This window comes from Oncorhynchus gorbuscha, linkage group LG19, assembly GCF_021184085.1.
Source record: "Oncorhynchus gorbuscha isolate QuinsamMale2020 ecotype Even-year linkage group LG19, OgorEven_v1.0, whole genome shotgun sequence".
Lineage (NCBI taxonomy): Eukaryota > Metazoa > Chordata > Actinopteri > Salmoniformes > Salmonidae > Oncorhynchus > Oncorhynchus gorbuscha.
This window is the reverse complement of record NC_060191.1, coordinates 19,183,405-19,210,436: the sequence shown is the minus strand read 5'-3', so window position 1 is coordinate 19,210,436 and position 27,032 is coordinate 19,183,405. Positions and strand designations below refer to the sequence as shown.

The window sequence follows — 27,032 nt, the reverse complement described above, 5'->3', positions numbered from 1 at the left end:
CAACAAACGTGACAGGCAAGAGTGCCATGTTGGGAAGATGAACTGTAACGCTATCTGAAGAAGACACGCTAGAATGTTAAGTGCCTGGAGAACAGGGGGGGGGGGGATCAACCGTGCCTGTAATTGTTTAATTGGGGTATCAGGTTTATTGCGGAAGGTCTACACTCTACGAACAATTTAGATAAGAAAGCATTGAGATACCGATCTTTCAGTACCATGCCACTCGCGACAGGAACACAGGGACAAAGGGGGGCTGTAATGAGAAGAGTTATTACCGGCAATAAAAGGTCCCGTTTATAAATGTACATTCTAACCGTGATGATGTGTGCTAGGTTGAGAAACTCGAATTTGAGCGATAGACTAAAGCACTAAGGACTATTCTTCTAAATTTGGGTTGGATAATTTATAAAATGTTTTAGTTATGATTTGGATACCTTCGTCAGGGAGGTTGTTAGAGAACTCACTGGATGATGGCTTCGTCAGGGAGGTTGTTAGAGAACTCACTGGATGATGGCTTCGACAGGGAGGTTGTTAGAGAACTCACTGGATGATGGCTTCGACAGGGAGGTTGTTAGAGAACTCACTGGATGATGGCTTCGACAGGGAGGTTGTTAGAGAACTCACTGGATGATGGCTTCGTCAGGGAGGTTGTTAGAGAACTCACTGGATGATGGCTTCGTCAGGGAGGTTGTTAGAGAACTCACTGGATGATGGCTTCGACAGGGAGGTTGTTAGAGAACTCACTGGATGATGGCTTCATCAGGGAGGTTGTTAGAGAACTCACTGGATGATGGCTTCGTCAGGGAGGTTGTTACATGGTTGTTACAGCATTACATGGGCATGGAGACCGGCATTACATGGGCATGGAGACCGGCATTACATGGGCATGGAGACCAGCATCACATGGGCATGGAGACCGGCATTACATGGGCATGGAGACCAGCATTACATGGGCATGGAGACCAGCATTACATGGGCATGGAGACCAGCATCACATGGGCATAGAGACCAGCATCACATGGGCATGGAGACCAGCATTACCTGGGCATGGAGACCAGCATCACATGGGCATGGAGACCAGCATCACATGGGCATGGAGACCAGCATCACATGGGCATGGAGACCAGCATTACATGGGCATGGAGACCAGCATCACATGGGCATGGAGACCAGCATCACATGGGCATGGAGACCAGCATCACATGGGCATGGAGACCAGCATCACATGGGCATGGAGACCAGCATCACATGGGCATAGAGACCAGCATCACATGGGCATGGAGACCAGCATCACATGGGCATAGAACGTAATGGATAGACGGTTCTTTCCCCAGTCTTAGACGCATCAAGGGTGGTGTGAAATTATTGTATTTTCTCTCTTCCCTGCTTAAGTCAATATGTTTTTAGGTTTCGTGGAACATAAGAGTGATCATTGTTCCAGAGGAGGGACTGAGATATATTGACTAATTGATTTGACATTGTTTTAGTATGGTTATAACTTTAGAAGTGCATTAGGAGTAGTGACCATTGTGTTATGGGTTTGATTGAATGACTTATGTGCAAATGTATCTGTAGCAGAAGCCTGGTACACATGAGGCCTGTGTTTGAGACATAATGTTTACATAAGGATGTTAAGTGGGATGGAATGTGACTGGGGTGGAGACCTGTGGGGTCTCATAAATAAAGGTTGTGGTGACAGAGTGGTATCATTCTCAGAGATGTCTTTTGTGACAGGAGATAGCTCGTAGGATGGGGAGGACAGCTAACTGTACACAATATATTATGAAATTCAGTTGAAAGTTAAGCATACCCAGATCATGGTGAGTTGCAGAGATAGTGTTGGCATTTCAGACACTATTGTCAACTTTCAAAAAACCTGTGTCTCAGAGTTTTGTTAGGTTGAATATTCTCCCAACGTCATTAATCTCTATCCCATTTTATAACAGCCAGCGAACACTTGACAAATTCCATGCAGTAGTTATTCTCACGGCAGTCACTGTAGGGGCAGTAATTAAAGGGGGCTAAAGTAACAGCATGGAATTGGACTACAGTGCAAATTAGTGAATTTGAGGTATGCATAGTGCAGTGTTATTCAAGTCACAAATGAGTGATCTTGCCATAAGGGGAGAGTCTATGTTGTCCTGTTGTCAGGAAATGACCCGTGCGTTGCAGTGTGTATATTCCCAGGTGAAAGCGGCACATTAGGAGCAGGAGATAACCAAGGGTACGGGCTGAGTTCTGGAGATTGAGTGTACATCAAGATACACCAGGCGGGACAGCGTTGGTCTGGTCCACACACAGTACTCCTTTCAGCACCTGCAGCAGTAAAGATCGTCATGTCTCTTCTCGGTGAGTTCACACTTCTCACGTTAAATGAGATCCAGCTGCATAATGGGTGAGCGTGAAGACGCCTTGACAGAGGAAGCGAAGCTAATGAGAGAGAGAAAGACTAGATTTTACTGTAGACATACAGATGGGTTGGGTCTGGGAACTACTTTAACCACCATAGTTAGGTTGGGTTAGTTGCTTTATTGGTTAATGCATCATATAAAAGGATAGATGTTGGGGTAATTGTCAGAGGTGTGGACTCGAGTCACAAATATGATGACTTGCAACTCGACTTTGACTTTAACACCAATGACTCGTGACTTGACTTGGACTTGAGCCTTATGACTCGACCTGATACCCTCCCAAAGCCCAAATATTAAAAATGATACTATTTAAAAAGATTGTCAGCGCATCAACTCTTCATTTAACGGATTACAGTTAGAATCGGACAGCCGCCAATCAAATTGTGCCAGCTGAGAAAAAGTTGTGCGTGGCAGTGCAGAGGAACGTCGGAGGGTGAATTCAGATGGAGCCTTTGGAAAGATAATACCCCAAATTATTTTTTGGGATATAAAGACGACGCTGTATCAACAAAATATTTATTTTAATTAGCAAAATATGAAAATTAAAGAAAATAAAATTACAGATGGAGGCGCAACAATTTCCAACTTTGTTCGACATTTGAAATTGCACAAAGAATGGTAGGTCGTGGCTAATATAGCCGACAGCTATATATTTTATTACTTTACTAGTATCATGTAGGCTAATGTAATGTTATATCAATGAGCCTCTACACAGTCAGTCAGTGTGGGAACGTGATCATTGCACCCAAGATGGAGCTACAACTGGCTAGGCAGTTGGTAGCCTAAATCCTGCCTGATGTTACTGCCGTTCCTAAAACCATTGACATACGTTAGTTAGCCTACTGTAACCACAGAGAGAGAGAGAGAGAGAGAGAGAGAGAGAGAGAGAGAGAGAGAGAGAGAGAGAGAGAGAGAGAGAGAGAGAGAGAGAGAGAGAGAGAGAGAGAGAGAGAGAGAGAGAGAGAGTGTGTGTGTGTGTTAAGGTTGGGCGATTGTGTACAAGCCTACATCGTGCACGGCGCCCCATAGCGATCCTCGGTGGATCACTACTGGGGGGGGTCTTTCTCACGGCTACCCATGTATTTCCTTGGAAATATAAAGTTTAATAGGAAAGTAATAAATATATAGATGATTTGCGTAAATGTAATATACTAACTACTACGCTTGTTAAAAATGTGAAATGGTATTTCATTTTGTGAAGAGCATATTATGACTTTAGGACTTGACTTGATACTTGACGGTCTTGACTTGGGACTTGACTCGGACTTGCCTGTCTTGACTTGAGACTTGACTCGGACTTGCCTGTCTTGACTTGAGACTTGACTCGGACTTGCCTGTCTTTACTTGGGACTTGACTTGGACTTGCCTGTCTTGACTTGGGACTTGACTCGGACTTGCCTGTCTTGATTTGAGACTTACTTGTGACTTGTAAGACAATGACTTGGCCCCACCTCTGGTAATTGTACACTTGATAACAAGATTGATGTGAAAGCATATACAGTGCTGAGTTACCTCAAGAGGATGTAGTAGTGATTAGGGATACGCACTTGCCTATCAGGTGACGTGCCTATCAGGTGACGTGCCTATCAGGTGACGTGCCTATCAGGTGGCAATTGAGGAGATGGGGAACAAAGTGAAAATGGCAAGGCTTAGGAACACCTCTCGGAGCCTGTGGCCGGAAAGGGGAAGACTGGGCGAAAGCATGAGGAGGTTCTCTAGGGCCTTCATGTTTGTGGAATCCAGCAGATAAGTACCCTGAAGGCACAGTTAGGCGAGAGAGAGTGGGAATTGTCATGTTATCAGACGTTGGGTTTTCATGCATATATAATTATGCATAGCTTACATAGCTTGTTAATACTGTTATGTTTTGTGTTTCCCGTTGCTTTTCAAGTCTTGTGCTGTCACTATATTAGGAACCAGAAGGAGAAAGTTGAAAAGAAAGAAGTCACCAGCTCCAGCGGACACAGTATTTTCAGTGTTCTATGAGAAATGGAAATGAGAGTGTGCATTGGGTGTGACTATAGAACAGAGCCCATAAGTCTCTGAGTTTGTAAACCTCACTGTGAATGTTAATCATCTTTTTTTTGTGTTCATGTTTTGTTGTCATTGATGGTTGATTTATCAGTCATTTCCAAGTTTATATAAATTGAACAGTAGGAAGATATTTGTTCAAAAGGAGGGACTGTTGGGTTCTGATTTCTTGACTTATGAAATCATGAAATATACTTATTCCTTTCACTGAGGGAGAGAGGGTCATTTATAACAAAGGGTTAAATATCAGTGCTTGTGTGAATGTCTTTTGTCTGTACAGCTGTTTGACCCTTTGGGATGAATAAACGAGTTCTTACTCTAATAATTAGAACCTAACACCATGTTACCTGATGTGATGGATGAATCAATGCCGCTCGTTTGATGGTTGAGGCAGAATACCACAAGATTTGTCTGTCTAACATCTTATTCCAACCAACCAGCCCCTCCTCCCCCATCCACCGTATTAATCCTCAACCTAACATGATGACATGTCATGGTTTTTCCTACTCATGTAACCTGGCTTACACTCCTCATGATGACCTCTATAAAGACCTGTTGACCTGGTATCAATGCACCAGGATTGGGAACCTTGTAAAACACACAAAATCACACAACCACCCTTTCACCAAACTTAATCAGTGTTTCATCTAGAAATACATGTTTCACATTGCAATACATGTTCATATAAAGTAATTGCCTTTTACACTGAAATGCTCACATTACTTTGATATGATTCCCTTCTAATGTGTTGAAATACATTTATTACTTCATCCGACCGCTGTTAATTGATAATCACTTAACCGTTTGGTAAACCTATAGATTTTATATTGGTTGGTCTACTGCATATTTTGAGAGGTACAATGAAAATGTATGTTTGTTAATTAAGTAGAAACATGTGAAGTATGATATATACTGTACTGCACGATTACCACTATTCTGATATTACATCACAGTAAACGTAAAGAATCAGACAATGACAAGATCAGAGGTGTACTGTATGTAATGCATCCCCTATACTGTGAACATATGTCCAAAATGATGTTCCTGGGGTATTTTTCTCTACTAAAATTGCATTGGCCAATACAGTACTGTAATATATGTCATTTACGAAGCAGGTATTTTTTGTCCACACATTTTTGCATGTGACCCCAGTGGGAATCAAACCAACCACCCTGGTGTTGCTAGTGCCATGCTCTTAATACTGTAAGTGAGCCACACAGGACCACTGCAATACATACGTACAATACAATACTGTAAAATACAATACATACGTACAATACAATACTGTAAAATACAATACATGATTACAGTACAAGTGGAAGGTGTATGACTGTCATCCCCATGAGCATGCTACCCTCCGCCAGGCCATGGACGAAGCATGCAATGACATCAGAGTGCAAAGCTGTCATCAAGGCAAAGGGTGGCTGCTTTGAAGAATCTCAAATATAAAATGTATTTTGAATTGTTTAACACTTTTTTGGTTACTACATGATTCCATATGTGTTATTTCATAGTTTTGCTACAATGTAGAAAATAGTAAATATAAAGAAAATCCCTTGAATGAGTAGGTGTGTCCAAACCTTTGACTGGTACTGTAGGTCAAGCTTGGATTCACCATGCCCCCCCCAAAAAAAAATCCACAGGTGCATGAACAATGAGGACATTTACTGTGATGTCGATGAGAACCTACAGACAAATGCTCTACTGGCTTGATGCAAACTAGTGCCTGCTAAACGTTATGTTTCTTTCATTCATTGAATTTCTTTCATTTGATTACAGCACACCTATATTGTAATGACATCTGAACAATATATTTTTTGCATCAATGATTGTGAAAGATGTCTTCAATTATCGCACACCTTTGATCACACATAGGATAGAAATGATGGGAATTCGATGTTCCATTTTTGGTTGATATTGCCTAATGTGAAAACAGTGTAATATATGTACAGTACTGTAGCATATTGCATTCAAAGGAACATTTTGAAACATGTACAGTATCTTTTTTGCTATTGGATTAACTGGTTGTTAAAATAACTACATTGAGAAGATATCATCATTATCATTCCTAAGAGTTTATACGCCGCGCACCAAAGCGACTGAAAAAAACAGTATTATACATTGTCTGAGGTTGAGACTGACAGGCTGTGGAGCTTTGGCCAGTGTTGACCATACTCACATGATGCCTAACATTTGGAAATATAATTAGGACAAGACGATAAAATAGAATATGGAAATAGAATTTGTGTGTGTGTGTGTGTGTGTGTGTGTGTGTGTGTGTGTGTGTGTGTGTGTGTGTGTGTGTGTGTGTGTGTGTGTGTGTGTGTGTGTGTGTGTGTGTGTGTGTGTGTGTGTGTGTGTGATTGATTGCGTGATTGATTGTGCACGTGGGACGCGTGACTACCACACTACAACCGGATGGTTGAAATTGATCTGGCATATAGGGTTCTCTCTATCTCTCTTTCTCCCCTCCCCTCTCTCTCTCTCCCTCCCTCCCTCTCTCGCTCCGTCTCCCTCCCTCCCTCTCTCCGTCTCCTCTCTCTCTCTCTCTCTCTCTCTCTCTCTCTCTCTCTCACTCTCTCTCTCTCTCACTCCTCTCCCACTCTCTCTCTCTCTCCTCCTCTCCCTCCCTCCCTCTCTCTCTCTCTCTCTCTCTCTCTCTCTCTCTCTCTCTCTCTCTCTCTCTCTCTCTCTCTCTCTCTCTCTCTCTCTCTCTCTCTCTCTCTCTCTCTCGCTCCGTCTCGCTCCCTCTCTCTCTCTCTCTCTCTCTCTCTCTCTCTCTCTCTCTCTCTCTCTCTCTCTCTCTCTCTCTCTCTCTCTCTCTCTCTCTCTCTCTGTGTTTGTGATGGGGAACTGTTTTCCATCCTCCATCTCATTCACTCATCAGGCTAGCTCATACTTTCTAAACACATTGTCAAGGGTGTAGATATCTGTTATTGTAATATAGATGGGTTTTATTGGGTTCAATGTTTATCTCTGATATGTTAGTGAATTTGATTTCTTCCATCTGGATGCCTTGCCTATGATGTTAGGGCGTGATGGCTGTGTGTGCCAAAGTGTGTGTGTGTTTGTGTGTGTTTGTGTGTGTGTACGTTAATTCCATCTCTCACCTGCAGAAGACCCCCATGCCATCCAGTAGGTAGCACTGGCCTCCGTTGAAGCAGTAGCTGGGCAGTGTGTCGCAGGGGGAGCGGCAGGTTCCATTCTGCTTCACGTAGCCCTGGCGGCAGCCACCGGCTCCGTCTGAGCCATCCACGGGTAACGCTGGAGGGGCTGCCGCAGGGCCCTCTGGAGCAGCAGCAGCACCTCCACTGGGCAGCCTCTTGTCTGGGGTGAAGGAGCCGGAACCTGGGGGAGCCCTGGGCCTGGAGCGCGATGGAGGCCCGGCAGTTAGCCTCAAGTCGTCATCCCCATCCAAGGTATCAGTAGTGGTGCTGTAGGAGTACTCATCAGGGGTGGGCGACGCACCGTCTTCGTACGGCGTGAGGTAGTCGTAGTTGTCTGGCATGGCCCAGGAAGTGGGGTCGCCACCCTGGAGCTCGTGGGCCAAAGAGGAGGGAGAGGGCGGGGCTAGGTCCAGGCCGCGGCCGCGAGAGGCGGGGTCGAAGAAGTCCACCGTGAGGACGTCTGGGCGGGAGGGGTTAGCAGCAGCGGGTGGAGGGGCAGTGGTGGTGGCCAGATTGGCTACTCCTTCTTGGAAGTGGCGGTCCAGGTCGAAGACGTTGTCTCTGGCGTTCAGCCACGGTGGGTCGGTGTGCTCCTCTTCATCCTCTTCCTCCTCCGTGCCACGAGGGTTGCTAGGCAGCAGGAGCTCTGTCTCTGCTGAGTCAGGGCTGATCCTGGGCGGGGCCACCACCTCCTCCTCGGCTGGCAACACCCCTTCTCCCAGCATGCCGCTGCCTTGCTCCTCCTCGGAGCGGGGCATGTGGCCGGGCCTCTGGGTCACTGTGAAGATGGGGCTGACTGAGCTGCTGATCCAGGTCACCTTGGTAACGACATCATTCACTTTGGCCGCTTCTTTGCCCTTACTGGGCAGGGATGTCACATTGGCTGTGGTGTCCAACTCAGTGACATTGGCCCCCAGAGTGTTCCCTGCAAACATACAAGAAAACAATTCTGTCAGGGCCATGAGTGAATATCCTTTAATCAATCTGTCCACTTAATGTCATTCATAATAAAAAACACGGACACAAGAACTAGACCTAATATAAGCGGCAGAGACACAGATGTAGGATCTCAATTGGAGCCAGTTTCCTACGGCATGAAAATAATCCGGCAGCAACAAGAAATGCGAATTATTATGTGCATTAGAATGAATCAACTTTTTTTGTAGGAGTTGATACATTTTTCATTAGGGCAAGTCAAGTCTGACATTTTTTATGTGTAAATTACAAACCTTAGAATCCTTTTTAAATCTCAGATACACTACATGTTTGCATTTCCTGCTGTGCAGGAAAATTCTCAGCAACAAAAGAGTGATCAAATGAACATCCGACATCTGTAGTAAACAAACACCAACCGAACAAACTATGAGATGAACAGTGACTTTCTTGCATTGAGGCTTCAGCCAAAAATCCACACACGAGTTGTGTCAGCCATTGAATGACTGAACATATTGTGACTCAAGTCCCTAGTCATTGGGCGGTATCTGTCTCCCAAACTGGCTCAACAGTCCAGCATTACCCTGAAGCTAAAATGCAAAACAAATTAAACCAAGATGGACTGGCCATATACTTAACCACTGGTAAATGACTTCAGCCAAGTGTAGCTCCTTATTCCTCTCCTAAAGCAGCTTTGGCGAACCCCATGGATTATGTGTAATAATTGACTAATGTACTTGAATGGCAAGGAGCTGGGATTAGGGATTATGGTTCGGGGTTTAGGGTCTCCGGGGCTCCCTGTGGGAGGTGGAGTGATCTGGAGGGGAGACGGTCATATGGCATCTTCAGCCTGCAGTCTCACAGAGAGCAGCGCTGAGAGAAACACAGTGAGACACATTACTTTAACCAGACAAACATGTAGTTCAGTGAAAAAGTGTTGGACTTTTTGTTTTCTTTCACAGAAATGCCATCATCATATTTAATAAGCGCTATGCCATTTGTGACGTGATGTCTCGGTTTCAGCGTGAAAACAAAGAAGAAGAACCTTCACACCCACACGAACCATTATCTCATATGAAACAATAGAACTATTTCTTCATTAAACGTGGTGCGTGACAACCAAGGAACTCACAAAGATTCAACAAAACCAGTTGCTGTTGTACTAGAATTATTTCTAGGAAATATACAGTGGGCCTATAGAGTAATACATTACTAAGCAGATAAAGGTTGTTAATGGGTGCCGTCACGTTAGTATTATGGTAGCAGCCAGGTGGAATCCTGGGCTTTTTACTGCTGTAGTCAGAGAAACAGAGGCTTTCAAAAAGAGGATGAATTTTGAGTTAATCCATCCACCAGATAGACTCGCGCTGCTGTTAAAGACATCATCTGACATTCTGAGCAGCGCAGCTTTGGCCAAAACCACTATGGCATGCCACGCTTACACACATATCCAGGGAATATACTTAAAGGAATATAATGCACACACACACACAGACGAACACACACACGGACACACACACATACACACACACACATACAGAGACGCATGGACACACACGCGCGCGCACACACACACACACACACACACACACACACACACACACACACACACACACACACACACACACACACACACACACACACACACACACACACACACACACACACACACACACACACACACACACACACACACGGACACACACACACACACACACACACAGTCATTCCCTCATGAAGTGATCAACTCTACAGAGAACAGAACAGGCTAACTCTGTGTGAGTAGTCCCCAGGGGAGCAGAGTACTCAACAGACAGCTCCCTCTGACGGTAAAGAGACACTTTAGTCACACTTCTGTATTTGTTCAGCTCTAACAATTACTCAGTCAGTTTGTGTCTTTTATAGTTGTACGTCTGGAAAACAAACAGAGACAGAAAGTAACGTTCCAAAGACAAGGTCTGTCTCATTGTTTCTGGCAAAAATGGCCAAACAGTAGCATGAGTCTGTTTCCTGTTGTTTTCACAATCAACAACTAAACGTCCCTTTTTCAGGACCCTGTCTTTCAAAGACTAAAAATCCAAATGACTTCACAGATCTTCATTGTAAAGGGTTTAAACACTGTTTCCCATGCTTGTTCAATGAACCATAAATAATTAATGAACATGCACCTGTGGAACGGTCGTTAGGACACTAACAGCTTCCAGACGATACGCAATTAAGGTCACAGTTATTAAAACTTCGGACACTAAAGAGGCCTTTCTGCTGACTGAAAAACACCAAAAGAAAGATGCCCAGGGTCCCTGCTCATCTGCGTGAACGTGCCTTAGGCATGCTGCAAGGAGGCATGAGGACTGCAGATGTGGCCAGGGCAATAAATTGCAATGTCTGTACTGTGAGACGCCTAAGACAGCTCTACAGGGAGACAAGACGGACAGCTGATCTTCCTCGCAGTGGCAGACCATGTGTAACATCACCTGCACAGGATCGGTACATCCGAACATCTCACCTGCAGGGCAGTTACAAGATGGCAACAACAACTGCCCGAGTTACACCAGGAACACACAATCCCTCGATCAGTGCTCAGACTGTCTGTAATAGGCTGAGGCTGGACTGAGGGCTTGTAGGCCTGTTGTAAGGCAGGTCCTCACCAGACATCACCGGCAACAACATCCCCTATGGGCACAAACCACCATCGCTGGACCAGACAGAACTGGCAAAAAGTGTTCTTCACTGACGAGTGGCGGTCTTGTCTCACCAGGGCCAATGGTTAGATTTGCGTTGATCTTCGAAGGAATGAGCGTTACACCGAGGCCTGTACTCTGAAGCTGGATCGTTTTGGAGGTGGAGGGCCAGTCATGGTCTGGGGCGGTGTGTGACAGCATCATCGGACTGAGCTTGTTGTCATTGCAGGCAATCTCAACGCTGTGCGTTACAGGGAAGACATCATCCTCCCTCATGTGGTACCCTTCCTGCAGGCTCATCCTGACATGACCCTCCAGCATGACAATGCCACCAGCCATACTGCTCGTTCTGTGCGTTATTTCCTGCAAAACAGGAATGTCAGCCATGCCAGTGAAAAGCCCGGATCTCAATCCCATTGAGCACGTCTGGGACTTGATGGATCGGAGGGTGAGGGCTAGGGCCATTCCCCCCAGAAATGTCCAAGAACTTGCAGGTGCCTTGGTGGAAGAGTGGGGTAACATCTCACAGCAAGAACTGGCAAATCTGGTGCCGTCCATAAGGAGGAGATGCACTGCAGTACTTAATGCAGCTGGTGACCACGCCAGATACTGACTGTTACTTTTGATTTTGACCCCCCCCCTTTGTTCAGGGACACATTGTTCCATTTCTGTTAGTCACATGTCTGTGGAACTTGTTCAGTTGTTTATGTCTCAGTTGTTGAATCTTATTATGTTCATACAAATATTTACACATGTTAATTTTGCTGAACATAAACGCAGTTGACAGTGAGAGGACGTTTATTTTTTTGCTGTGCTTATAACAGTATCATTCAAAGTATGGTCAGTGCTGTGGCCTAACAGCCTTAGAAATATTTTTGTGATACGTGGCTGTCATTTATGTGCAGTATAAATGTCTAGATTTCATGGGATGTCGGGTTTGTCAGGGTTATTAAGTTAGGAGTACTGGAGTTGTACTGCATTGGGCATCAACTCTTTCATCAATTAAAACATTCCATACATGTGGTTCTCTTTTCTAAAATGTCATATAATCACTATATAAGCAATGTCATATCATGGAGAATCATAGGCTGTCCAAAATTTGAATCTTCAAGTGATTACTTCAAGGTAAAAAATAAATCATCTTCAAAGGATTCTTAAAACCTTTTACTACAGTGGGCTAAATCAGGGTCACACAGAGTGTTTCTTGGTAGTCTTAACCAAATCTACTTTGAAAAAAGTATACACCTCACACACATGGTGCTTAAAGAAAAGGAAACACCTGTAAATTGTCAGATATAGAGTTGAAATATATTACATTTGAGTTTGCATACCAATATAACACTGTATATACTATACATCACAGAAGACTGAAATATAACAAAACCGTTTGACATAGAAACACTGGATTTTCAGCAGGTTTTTATAAATAACGTTAATTAATTATGAAATTACGAAAAATATGAATACCATTCCACCCATGAGGCCACTAGGGGGCGATTTGGTCATTTGACTGCAGGAAAGGTTATTAATCACTTAACAACGTAGACACACACACACACACACTCTCTCTCAACCCCTTCCGTTTCTCTCTGTCTGTCTCTCTCTAAGGAGGACACCAGTGGTGCTCTTGAAGAGCCACTGTATTGGAGGCAGCAGTGTGTCTGTCTGCCAGGGAGCTTTGCTGATTCTCTAAAGTGAGTCTCAATTAAACATGCATCCTCACATAGAGTCTTGTTAACCTAATTGGATTAACAAGGAGACTTTTGACAGGTCGCTGATTTCGCTGGGCACCACCAGCCAGGACTATGGTTGTAAAATTCTGTGAACTCTTCATAAATTCCCTGGTTTTCCAGAAATTCTGGTTGGAGATTTCCAGATTCCGGGAATCCTGCGACCGGGATATCGGGAAAACCAGGGCATTTATTGAAAGTTCACGGGATTTTGCAGCCTTAGCCAGGACCCATAGAGAACCACTGTGAACAGCAGACTCGTATCTCCCACTAGTACACAGCTATCTATCTCCTCACCTGACCAGGCCACAAGTAAAGGCTTTTGATTCAATAAGGAGAACTGTTTAGTCCTAGACACTTCTGCTCACATGCAAGGAGAGTGGGCCGGCCCATATATATGTGTGGCTGTTTCTGAAGTCAAACTAGAACACATTAAGTTGCTTACGCCATTCTTGGAGTTACTTGAGTTGAGGTTTCCATTGAAAGACTTGTATACACCAGAGACAAATAGCAGTCTCATTCTCTTTAAACAATGTGAAGACACTGATTTGATTTATCCAGTTGCAAGGCGAGACTATTAATACCAGTCCAAAAATACTTCATATTGCGTTTGAGACTGTTTGTGATCAAGAAATGTTTTAGGAGATCAGAGAATACAAAACCTGCATGTAATTATCTAAAAAAAAAGCGAGTGATCAAAAATGCAATGTATTTTAACGCCTAACTTGAGGTGGGCCTACAGAGGCAAAACTATTGTGTAGCTCATGGACTGATATCAAAGGGAGGCTTGTGTGAGATAGAGGTAGGTGACATACCTATTCAGCATGAGTAACCATACATCCTGAACATCAACCCAATCCCAGCCAACAAGATACACTGTGCCCACTATGACACAGAGTCTGTTAACAAGGCTGTGGTATACGGGATGCCCAATAAAATGGACATTAGATCCACAGGTCCAGCAGGGTGGCAGCCTGGCATGATGCCACAATGGCCTGAATGGGGATTGCCAGGGCATTGCCAGGGTAGGGTCAGGTCCCTGTTTAGACCTGGTCTTCTCACCGTCCACGGCCTCCACCACTGATTGTCCCCCTGGCCCAGATGGAATCAGGCTCACAGAGGCCACAGCAGACCCCCGGACTTAGGGCTGTCAGAGAGCGGTGTGTGGCGGCCTGGGAGGATGGGGGGGGGGATAAAGTGGTCTTTGTGCTCCACTTTCAGACAAGACAGTCAAACAATGTTACATAAGGAACCCCCTCACCCCTTAAAGGGTATTCTGAGGTGTTTGCGGGGTATGGGGGGGTTGGGGTAGGTTCCAGCCCCTGTAGCGGAGGGCGTGGGTGGCGGTAATGAGAGATATTTGGCATTGCCAGGGGCAACAGGGTTGATGTTGGCTATCTGCCAAGTCTTTTGTTTCCTGGTTAGTTGGGATGCGTTGCCTACCTCCAAATGAAACAGGGGATTGTGATTGGCTATGACAGACAGTAAAGAGAACGGTGATTGTTTGTGACAGATTTTTAGCTCCCAGACAGTGTCTGCTGACACCGACAGAAGGATATAGGGGTGAAGGGTCAATGGTCAGGGTGGCCAGAGCAGTGAGATAAAGTGGGAAAGAGGGGGAGGGAAAGGGAGGGAAAATGGGAGGGAAAGAGAGGGAGGGAAAAAGCGAGGGAAAGAGTGGGAGGGAAAGAGAGGGGGAAAAGGGAGGGAAAGCGGGAGGGAGAGAGAGGGAGGGAAAGAGAGAGGGAAATGGGAGGGAACGAGAGGGAGGGAAAATGGGAGGGAAAGAGAGGGAGGGAAAATGGGAGGGAGGAAAAGGGAGGGAAAGCGGGAGGAGGGAAAGAGGGATGGAAAGAGAAAGCAGCTGAGAGAGAAATGGATAGAGCGGATGGAGGCACAGAATAAGGGAGAGAGAGTATGGAGATGCCAATAATGAGAGTGTGTGATAGGAGGATGGTGTCGTGAAAAAGATAAGCAGACGAAATGGCAGTTAGGTGAGCATGAGAGAGAGATGAACAGCAAAGGATGATAGTCAAGTGAAAAGGATTGTGAGGTTGTGTGTGAGAGAGTGAGTGTGACTGATCACTCATTTCCATTGATTTTATAGTGAGCTCCCTCTAAACAATCCTCAAGAGAGGACCTTCATACTGTGTATAGACACACACGTACACACGTGTGCACGTATAACACACACACACACTATATAACCATTATGAATAATGCATTAACCTTTTTCTCTTTACTCAATACCATTCATTAATATCGGTGAAAGTGGATATGCATGAGTCTGCATTCAGCAGACTAACACCCCTGCACTGATTTCCACCTACCACTCTGCCACTCTCTCAATCTCTCTCTCTCCTTCTCTCTCTCTATACCTTCCTCCCTCCATCACATTAAACCTTTCATTTTTGTGCTCAACAGGTGGCAGGCTGGAGGAGGGATGGGTTGCCATGGCAACGGTCTTGCCCTCACTGTGCAGAGGGAGAGTTGATGCAGCGTCGCTAACCTAACAGATCTGCACACAAACACACGCATGCACACGCACACATCACAAGGACAAAACGCTAATACTCACATTTCCAGACATAAATATTCATTGCGTAAGAGCAAAGGGTGTGTGTGCAGGTGTGTAGCTTACATAACACTTGAAGTTTGTGTATGCCTGGTTGTGTGTGTGCATGTGTGTTATCAAAATGCAGAACAGGGAGCCTGTCCTCTCTCAGCATGCCCCTCCGGTGTCCATACTCTCCTCCTTTACTTCCTCCTGATTGGTTTAAGTCAGCGGTTCCCAACCAGAGGTAATAGGAACCCTGGGGTACTTGGCCTATCCATAGGGGGCACTTGAGACTCATGATACCATAAAAAGCACACAAGGGGGTACCACAGGGGTCCTCCAGGCAGAGCTAAATTCAGTTGGCGCTGTACAGTAACTAAACGAGGTTGGGAGCCACTGATTTAAGTGATTAGCCTAATTAAAAATCAAGGATTCGATAAACTCCCGTCTTTCAAACAGTCCACATTAATCCAGCTATCAGTAATCTTATTATCCATTTTATGCTTGTTTTTCCTTTTGTTCTGTCTTGGACTGGTTCAGCTGAATGTGCTAGTGTGGTGGATCTTTATTAATATATAATAACACATGCCATTTAGCAGATGCTTTTATCCAAAGTGTCTTACAGTCACGCATGCATACATTTTACATACGGGTGGTCCAGGGACTGTAACCCACTGTCCTCGTGTTGCAAGCACTGTGCTCTACCAACGGCGCTACAGAGGACCACCTCTTTGACAGGGGGAGGTGGGGGAATGAATACTAATAGGACAGGGCTCAACTATGGACGCCCGTCTCGGTGATGTAATACGCTCCTCTCGCATTGCAGAGCACGGTTCGCTTTGTGGAGGAGACTAGATGTGCGCTGACACATTCGGAGGCGCGTGCACTGACATGAACTCACTGACACGCACACAGACTACTAGAAGGTGCAAGAACACAAAGATACAAACTTATTCTTAACACTATCACAACCTATGGGAATGCTCACACACACGTTTAAACGGCTGGCCAGGTCAAGCCAACCCACACCTATGTTAATGGTCCCCTGCTGGCAACTGGAGGCAGAACCTTGGAGCAGGGGGTGCAGGGAGGTGCAGGTGGTAGGACAGAGAGAACGGGATAACACTATTGTGTCTTCTTCTCTGCTTCTCCCCGTGCTTCTCCTCCTCTGATGAGATGCAAGGTCACTCCACAATCCCCCTGAAGCAACACCGAGAAGAGCTGCCTAAAGCGGGTTTCATGTTACACATGCAGAGGCGTCTTTGCGCGGAGCACGCCATTGTTTGAGATGGAGGGAGGTGGATTGCAGATGTTCTACCAAGCAGCATGTGAGGTGCACGGGGTTGAGGTACACGGGGTTGAGGTACTCCTAATGATTGTAGAGAGAGAGAGAGGTAGAGAGAGAGAGAGGTAGAGCGAGAGAGAGAGAGAGAGAGAGAGAGAGAGGTAGAGAGAGAGAGATGTAGAGCGAGAGAGGTAGCGAGAGAGAGGTAAAGCGAGAGAGAAAGAGAGGTAGAGAGAGAGGTAGAGAGAGAGAGAGAGGTAGAGCGAGAGAGAGAGGTAGAGCAAGATAGGGAGAGAGAGAGAGAGGTAGAGAGAGAGAGAGGTAAAGCGAGAGAGGGAGAGAGAGGTAGAGAGAGAGAGGTAGAGTGAGAGAGAGAGATAGAGAAAGAGAAAGAGAAAGAGAAAGAGAAAGAGAGAGAGAGAGAGAGAGAGAGAGAGAGAGAGAGAGAGAGAGAGAGAGAGAGAGAGAGAGAAAGAGAGAGAGTTAGAGCGGGAGAGAGAGCGGTAGAGCGAGAGAGAGGTAGAGCGAGAGAGAGAGGTAGAGCGAGAGAGAGAGAGAAAGAGAGATGTAGAGCGAGAGGTAGAGAGAGAGAGAGGTAGAGAGAGAGAGAGAGAGAGAGAGAGAGAGAGAGAGAGAGAGAGAGAGAGAGAGAGAGAGAGAGAGAGAGAGAGAGAGAGAGAGAGAGAGAGATGTGCACTATTTCTCCAATTTACTTTATATTGATTTTAAAATGACTGTTATGATCAAAATGTGTGTTTTTTCCTAAACTGCTATATAAAAGGCTGGGGGGATTTGGCTTGAAGATTAACACACTGCGTTTCAAAGATAATCTGTCCGTGGCAGATGTGTGTCAGCAGGCCAGAGGAGAGCAGAGGAAAGGAGGGAGAGGCAGGCAGGAGGGAGAGGCAGGCAGGAGGGAGGGAGAGGCAGGCAGGAGGGAGAGGCAGGCAGGCAGGCAGGCGGGCTGGGAGGCTGACCTTCCCAGAGTCCATCCTTCCCAGAGGCCATCACCATGCTGGCCCCAGGGACATAAATTCTGGAAATGTGGCTGAGCCTTGACTACCATTACCCCCTCCATCACCCGTCCAAACCCGCTCACACAGCCATCATTCTGAATGGGGGAAGGGAGATGCCTCTACGTCCCTCACCCCCAACCATCTCTTCACTTCAGAAGACTGAAAATGGCACCAAGAAGAGGTGCCCTGTCCCTAACAACTGTCATTGTTAGGGACACCATTCTTTGGTCACCACAGTGTTCACAGTAGAAGGAGCAGGTGGTGCCACTGCCACAGCCCACCGGTGAAGCAAGAAAATGAATAAAAGCCTAGTTCACAAATTTTGTGGAACTAATGTTTTTAATTGTATTTTTATCAGAGGGTGCTGCACCCTCAGCACACCTACTTTCCTGCAGCTATGATTGTATATATTTGGCAAGGCTGACATATTATATATTCATCCATTTAATCCGGACATTGTTTAAGCATGTCTTGGCGCATTGGTACCGTCTTCGGTGCCCTGTTGCTGGGCGGTGATGGGCATAAACGGATCCTCTTTTTGCCGGTTGGACAATAGTGCACCAACCCGGACCAGCGACGCGCCAGGGAGATTCCAGTCTCCAGAGGCTACACAGATTGACATATGGATAAATAAATATAGCCTATCATCCCATCCTTCCGCAGACTACATTGCCTGTAGAGTACCAATTCCCGCTCCCATTCCTACAATCACTGGGCATCATCCTCCCATCCAAGCAGAAGTGGCCAAACATAAAAATCTAATGGTAATGGCGACCGCGTAAGGAAATTGAAATCAAATGAATCGACTAGATTAGGTAGCCTATATCCCCATGATGTCATATTGATTCTATCCCTGGGCTATTCATATCCAACAACATTATTAACATGTAAGAAGTGCTGTGATTCAGCATGAGACAATGAGGATAAAGAGTTTGTGTCTTTTCATGTTTTCTATAAAAGCCAAGGCGCGCTGTATCAGAATGTCCGTCCAAATTGGTTGATGAATAATGCAACAGAGACTCCGACCGTAATCCTGCCTTTGTGTCGCCTGGCTCCATCACTGCCAGAGTGACAGCAGCAGCCTAGGGGAAGCAGTCCTAGCGCATCGGCTCGCCACTATTACCCGGTAACACCGATACAGAGAGTGGGTCATTGCTGAAAGGCAATTGTGCCATCCGGCTCTCCAAAAACCAATACAACCTCCATGCAATTGCCACTCTTTGGAATTGACACATTGCCCGACAATATCCCACCCAAAACGTCATATCATAACCCAAATAAAATATTGGTTTGCGTCCTGGGTAAAGACAACCTATGGTGCAGTGCTTAATTAATGACGCTATTCTGAGAGTGAGCGCATGACCATTCACTGGTCCCCTTTGTTGGACTGACTCTCTGTGCAAGTGTGTTTTGTCACTGGTTTCACGGTGGTCAGCCTATCACACGCATGCGAGGGAAAACAAAGAGACAACCCATGCTTTCTTGTGAGTCAAAAATGATATGATTTCTTACCATGTACAAAGAGGGGAATCAAGTGTAGAACCAGAATGCTTGACAGCAGCAGTAGCCTCCAGCATCCCGTGCAAAACCTCGCTTCCTTTCCGTTCATGCTTGCGTGTGATAATGGCCAGAAAATCTGATTAATATCCCTCTCAAAATGAAGTGTTCAAAATTGTATTAATCCGAAGAGTAAATGTTCTGATTTGATTTGTGCCCCCTATCCACGTTAGACTCCCGCCTCCCTGCGCTTCTCCATGGTAACTTCGTCTTGAGTGGTGTGCTCGTATTTACTTCTCCCGCTTCTTCAATTAACCACAGTTCAATCGTTCAAGGCCCCGTCGCCACCGAATATCGGCCAGACGGAGACCTCGCACAGCCAAGGATGGACGTTCCGTACTGGAGCTGAGTTGAGCGCAAGCGAAAGCTGCGGCTCCGTTTGTTTTTGATTAGAGCGATGGCACTTCACCATAGGACGACTGGGAACACTCCGCGGAATGTGATGCGATCCGCACTGTTCTCACCATCTGGGAAGGGAAAAGGATTGTTGCTGCCCCCCTCCTCCGGTCTCCTACCCCTCCTCTTCCCAAGGCTTTTTTCCTTTCAATAATTTGGACCAATTTGCTATTCAACTGAGACTTGGATCTTGCCAGTGCACACACTCAGCTCGGCGCTTCAGCAGCCTTTTAAACACAATTTATAAACGGAGACTTAAAATAAAAATGATAATAGTTCTGCGTGAGCTGCAGGCGTGTGCTTATTTTCCACTGTCAAATGTTTCAAGCATTTCCCTGAAGAGATTGATGCTTTGGCCAAACGTTTGAATAAATCAAGTTAAAAATAAATCATGGGGTTTAAGCACTGTGGTCAAACTATTCGGTGCATGGGCCACATGCCACATAACAGTTGGATGAGAGGGAGATTTAAAGTAAAGTAGTGTTTTAATGCTTTAGAAACAACATGTTTTGGTTAATTGTGTGTTAAGATAAAGAAACAAACAGCAGAGACTGGGTGGGGTGTGAGAGACATTGGGATGCAGTGATGAATGCATGAGGGCCCAGGGTACTGACGGTAGGGGTCCTACATTCCTTCACAAGCTACCAGCTCTCACAGCCTCAGGTCAGAATTAGGCTACATGTTCATCCATGTTTCTCAAATGTGAAATTTCGAAGTTCTTCCAAATGTGACATTTCAAGGTGTTTAGGGTTTAGTTTAGGCATTTACATCCCAATTCTTAAGATTAGGCATTAACTCCGAATGAATAGGCTTAAAACAATAGCATCAAAAACGTTCTATTGCTGGATTCCAACATGCAATCTTTGGAATCAGAGGCAGATGCTTGAAGCTATTTAACAATGCTCACTGTTGCCCCTAGTGGGCGTTTTACACTTCATCTCCCAACGTTCTCAGACATGGGTGGACTTAGAATACTGACTTGTATCACGAGTGACCTGGCTGGCCACAAGACCATGCAGGAAGACCATGGAGGAAGAGGGGAAGAAGTCCCGGCAACAGGCTTTTATGTTGTGTGTGTGCGTGTTTTTGTGAGCGTCTGAATGCTTGGCTGCACGCGCACATGTGTGTGTTAATTGTGGAAAGTAAGTCAAGTAGAAATGCAGTGTGAAACAAATGAATAATTGACTGTCCTATTTCAAATGAGACTTTTCAACGTTTTCACGTAGGCAGGGTTCAGCTAAATTAATGATGGTACTCACACATCCTACCTCTCCAACACACCTGACCTGAAGATGATCACTTTGCATTCTTGTGAGGGCTTTGTGTGTGTGTGTGTATGTGTGTGGTCGCGCCCTGCAGACTGCCTCAAGCAGTCTGCAGCCCCCCTGCCTACCAATACTCCTCTTTGGGGGAGCAGACAAACAGACATACAGTACCTTCAGACACTCATTCTCCCCTCAATGAACTTTGCTAAGATCTAGAAATCATCTATCAGAGCTCTCCTTCACCAACTGTTCTCAAAGTCTGCAGTCCCCATGCTTAAAAAAAACATTATACAGAGACATTGTTAGTATCCTCTATGTCCTGAGTGACTATATAGTAACATTGGAGATGGGATCGATTGAGTCAGAGTGACTTGACTTTCACTACCCTCTCTACTCACCCGACAACCCCTTTTATTTTCCCTTAAGAAATGCACCCATCCGGAGCTGAATCAGCCATTTGGCTATGTGTGAGTCAGGTTGATGGGTTAGATGAGGGGATTTACCCAATGCCCAAATAGACCCCCCCAAACCACCTCACCCCAGATCTGTCTCTGGGTGTCATATACTCATTTTGGGTTAACACCTATTACAGCTATCATGTCTGCTCTAGCCAGGACTGTTGTTATGAAAGCCTCACCAATCGGTTTAATTTTGAACACGGGGCCGTCAACAACGTTGGGATTAGACAATAATCCTCACTCTCCTCTCCCCAAAAATATGTCTGACCCCCTACCTCAGGGTAACAATTATTATCCGGTTCTGGTGACACATGGGTACTGGGTGCAGGCAGGCATGCATGCACACAACAACAAAACAAACAATGTAACAATTAGGCAGTTTCTCAGACACCCTGGGGAAGACTGAGGTCATCATAGGTCAGACTGGAAAGGTGGGAGGTTCAAAGGTCATACCTACCCATCTAACAATCAAAAAAATACTTTTTCTTCAATGTTCTAGGAACACCTCCCTTTAGCTCTGTTGTTGAAATGTTCTCAGAATGTTTCTAAAGCTATTATAGATTATACCGTTGACAGACATTAGACCGTTATCCCTAACCTTTATCGAAGAAACACTGCAAGATGTTTGCTGTGTGGGTAACATATCCTGTGTTAGGTATGAACATGATAAAGTGAGATTGGAGAAGAGTTTAACAGATGATCTCAGGTCATTCAATGACCCACATTACTTTATATACTTACTAATAATATCTCATTATGGTTTCATTATTACAGCTGTGTGGAAGATAGGCTGCTTCTTTTAGGCTGCTTCTCTTCTGAATTCCAGCTACTGTATACATGCCCAGTGAAAACGCTCATGTGGGAGTTTGAGACAGAGGGAGAGACAGTGTTCGTGTGGGAGGTGTCTGTGTGTGTGTGTGTGTGTGTGTGTGTGTGTGTGTGTGTGTGTGTGTGTGTGTGTGTGTGTGTGTGTGTGTGTGTGTGTGTGTGTGTGTGTGTGTGTGTGTGTGTGTGTGTGTGTGTGTGTGTGTGTGTGTGTACATACTCGTAGTTGTGTGTGTGGTGTGGCATGAGGTCTTTATCAATGAATGGAGAAGAGTCTCAGTGGGTATTTTTCCTGGAAGAGATACATGGATGAGACATGTATACTCAGATGGACAGACACACACAGATTCTATTGTACAGATCCATGTTCCAGATGTATTTTACAATCCACTTCCAGTCCAGTTAAAACCCATACTGCCACAGCCTTCCCTTTTTCTCCATCCCTCTTTGTCCTCCTCCTCCCACCTCCTCCTTCTTTCCATCGCCATCTGAGCAGTGCTTCTATTCCTAGTGCCGGGTTGGGCTTTGGGAAACACAAGCTGACATGCTGCTAACCAGAGCAGAACTAAACTGTTTGTGCCCCCCTTTTAAAACAAACTCCCATCCCCAAACACCCCCCCCCCTTTTAAAACAAACTCCCATCCTCAAAACCCCTCCCTCTTTGTTTAAACCCCAAACATAACACGTTGAACAGGCCACCAATTATCCAAACCATCGTCCCCCTGCATACATACTGTACGTAAGCTTCAGCCTCACCCGTTCCAGTCACCCCCTCTCCCTCTCTGCACCCAGCAGCAACACCTTCCTCATCCTTCTCTCTCAATCTCTCTCTCTCTCTCTTCCTTCCTTCTTTTGTCAGAAAAGCTTCAGTAATTTGCACGAGCATTTGTTACTATGTACATAGCCAAGGCAACCACCCACTCACAGGCTCCAGAAACTAAGATGGGAGTATAAAAGAATGGTCTAATGCACAGATGGAAACCCACATCCACACACACACGCACCACACACACACACACACACACACACACACACACACACACACACACACACACACACACATTAACAAACATACTTCTTTTTTTCTTTGTAAACCAGACATTTCCTGGACCAGTTTTCCTCTCTGCAAATTTACCAGTGTCAAAATAAAGCACCGCCTGGCACGTGTCAATATTTGATCGCCTCTCATACGTCAATTCCAGTAAACCATTGAGATCAATTTAGCAACATTGGCTCCAATGAGACTGGTGGATGTTTGGCTCATGGAAATGGCACAAGACTAATCTCTGCAGGAACCAGTTAGCCGAGGCCAATGACCAATATGAGAGTGAGAGTTGAGAGGGACTGGCGACTCATGACTCCACCATTCCTAATTCTACAGACTCCATGTTGACATAGTAAGTCAGTAAATATAAGGTTCATGAATAAACAAGACATGACAGTGTCATCAACAGCAGAGTGGGGCCTGTTGAAGGGTTGGTGTGTGTGTGTGTGTGTGGGGGGGGTTCTGAGTAGAGAGAACAAAGAGAGTTAAGTAAGTTGCACACAACACACTACACACATACACTTTGATATTATCACGCTGCATTTTTGTACTTTCATTATATCACGTCGTCAAACGTGGGCCATGGATATAGAGATCAATCCTAGCCGCTGGAGCCTACTGTCGAGCCACTGACGATTTCTTCTGGCATAATTTGAAGTTTGAGACAGTGACAGACAAAATGGATGCAGGTAATGAGGGAAATGGGGCGAAACGGAATGTTTATGTATCCGTCGGCCAGGGCGCAATGAGGCGTGGAAACACAGGTCATAATAGCGCAAGTGTGTGTGTGAGGAGATAGAGAGCTCTATTGTCATTGTCCCCTCATGTGTTCACAGCTAATGCGTTCTCATCAAATACCCAGCAGAAAGATGACAGAACTGCAGGAATCCAAGCGGGGGCTGCCAGAGTTGCTTTGCCCATTAGGAAGCACTGAAACCTCTTGTCGACAGCACTTTTACAGCCTATGACTGGGATAATTAGCTAAGTACTGCTCAGCAATGGCTTTCACTCAACCAGTCGAGCGGAAGAACAGAATCGGAGCAATTGAAAGGAACATTTGGTAGCCCTGTGTACAACTAAAAGCACGGTAAGTGAGGCTGATTGTGTGTGATGCTACTTTATGCATGAGTCATCCATCGCCAGTGTTTACATTGCAACAGTACAATCGAATGGTATCTAAATGTCATTTCAGTGTAGTTCACACTGGCTTTTGTCAGTTCCATTTACATGTCAAAGGTCACTTCATAGTGGAGAAGGGATAGATGGGCGAATGCAGTACAAAGACTGACATAAAAAAAAAAAAGCTTGCTTGACCATTTCCCTCCAAAAATACAGTAAATATTGAGTAATAACTGAGAAATGTTGGGCAGTACTACCGTAAATTAATATGGTCTGATACCTGCGTTGGAGTGATTAAAACAATGAGATGAGAATGTCTGTGAGGAGAGAGGGATGGTGGGTGAAGGAGAGGAGAGATAAGGAGAGGTTTGCATACGTCACTCCTTTCCCCATCACCCCCTCTGGCAGTGTGAACCGCCGCCCTACTTTAACATCCTCCATCTTTAATAAACCCCTCGCTCGCATCCCCCTCAGCGCTTACAGTATGAGACCTCAACCTGTCAGACAGGAGCACAACACACACACACTTGTCTTACTGCAAAAGCTGATGTGTGGTGAAGTCTCTGGCACAAAATGGCTGCCGTGCACCACCCACCTAAGTGGATGCTATGTATTGGTTGTGGATGGAGTTAACCATACACAATGTGAAGTGCTTGACGCATGGTGAAAGCACTATTTCAATGCAGTCCGTGATTATTATCATAGCACTATGCCACTGTTCTTTGACACTAACCTGTGTGATGGATTGCCCATGGCGCTACTTGCTCTAGTGCTATACAGTGAAAGAATGTCGCCATGGCAACATCCTCCGTGAAAGGGCAAGGACCCTCTGTGCGTCAGATAGAGATGGAACCTACCTGTTACACAGGCACAGGCGTACGCACGCTGCTAAAAAAACAGATGGTGTTACTCACACAGGCTGCCATTATTTGCTTCATCCTCCCTACATTTGCATTGCGCTGGAAATATGTTTCAATGGCACAGAGCATCTATTGCAGCCACACACAGAAACTGGGAACATTTTGCCTAGGTTTGTATGCAATATGGTTAAGGAGGACACTTCTATCCTCTACTTTCAAATGCCCTATTCATAGACCTGTTTAAGGTCTGTCAACACAAATCACTTCATATTCATGAATCTGTTTATGGATGATACTTATGCATCTGTTTATGTTTACAGCCACTAAATCAAGCACATAGGGCTGGACTATTGGCCCGAAGGGAAGGATGAAATTGACACACTATTGCCATTACCGGTAAGCAAGACAGCTGGGCTGATGCTAAAAACAGTTCGACACAATAGCAGCATGTTAGGCTACTTCAATTACTAAGGGTACTCAATCTGTAGCCTAAGCAACCAAAGCGAGGAACAGGAAGATGGGACTGCAGAGGGAGCAGAGAAGAAAAATAAAATGTTGAAAATCAAGGTGAAGGTAAAATGAGGAGAATGAACATCAAGGGGGAAATCAGAGGAGAGAAGGGGAGCGTGAAGGAGAGCTATGCTTGAGTTGTGAAGAGTAAAGCTCATTGGCAGTGGCAGAATCGGCACAGCTGTGGGAGGGCAGAGGGAGACACTGTGTCAATTATGAAACATCTCATCTCAACTCATTCAGGGAGCAGCTAGTCTCTATCCCCGTTCCCATCAGCAGCACACTCTCTCGCTGCGTCTATCTCTACCACTCACTCAGCTGGGGAAGAGGAAGGAGAGTGTATGGAGGACCGGGAGGTTGAACCCCTTGTCTTCTTTCCTCTGTGATCACTGGTAAACAGAAGGACTGGATAGGTGTCCTGTCCACCATATTGCCATGCTTTTATACAAGACCAAAATGTAAACTCAACATATACCAATTTAAAAGATTTTACTGAGTTACAGTTCAGATATGGAAATCAGTCAATTGAGATGAATTCATTAGGCCATAATCTATGGATTTCACATGACTGGGAATACAGATGTGAATCTGTTGGTAACAGATACCTTAGAAGAAAATGGTAGGGGCGTGGATCAGAAAACCACTCAGTGTAACCACCTCATGCAGCGTGACATCTCCTTCTCAAAGAGTTGATCAGGCTGTTGATTGTGGCCTGTGAAATGTTGTCCCACTCCTCTTCAATGGCTGTTTAAAGTTGCTGGATATTAGCGGAACACGCCATCGTACACGTCGATCCAGAGCATCCCCAACATGCTCAATGTGTGACATGCCTGGTGAGTATGTAGGCCATGGAAGAACTGGGTAATTTCCAGATTCCAGGAATTGTGTACAGATCATTGCGACATGGGGATGTGCAATATCATGCTAAAACATGAGGTGATGGTGGCTGATAAACGGAACGACAACGGGGCTCAGGATCTCAACACGGTATCTCTGTACATTCAAATTTAGATCGATAAAATCCAATTGTGTTTGTTGACTGTAGCTGCCCATACCATAACCCCACCACCACCATGGGGCACTCTGTTCACAACGTTGACATCAGAAAACTGCTCGCCCACACGACGACATACACGTGGTCTGCAGTTGTGATGCCGGTTGGATGTACTGCCAAATGATCTAAAAC

At 45.4% G+C, this 27,032-nt stretch overlaps 1 protein-coding gene across 12 annotated transcripts in view; it reads right to left on the bottom strand.

The window, feature by feature from the left end:
* cspg5a (chondroitin sulfate proteoglycan 5a) overlaps positions 1-19,958 on the bottom strand; it is a 44,712-nt gene extending 24,754 nt beyond the window's left edge. For all 12 annotated transcript variants that reach the window (XM_046316108.1, XM_046316110.1, XM_046316112.1 and 9 more), the window contains exons 1-2: positions 19,324-19,958; positions 7,553-8,534 (exon numbers count right to left, since the gene is read on the bottom strand). In XM_046316108.1, the coding sequence (XP_046172064.1) occupies positions 7,553-8,534; positions 19,324-19,420 (1,079 nt within the window). In that variant the 5' untranslated portion in view covers positions 19,421-19,958. The remainder of the gene's footprint in view (positions 1-7,552; positions 8,535-19,323) is intronic.
* Between the last annotated feature and the right edge of the window lie 7,074 nt (positions 19,959-27,032).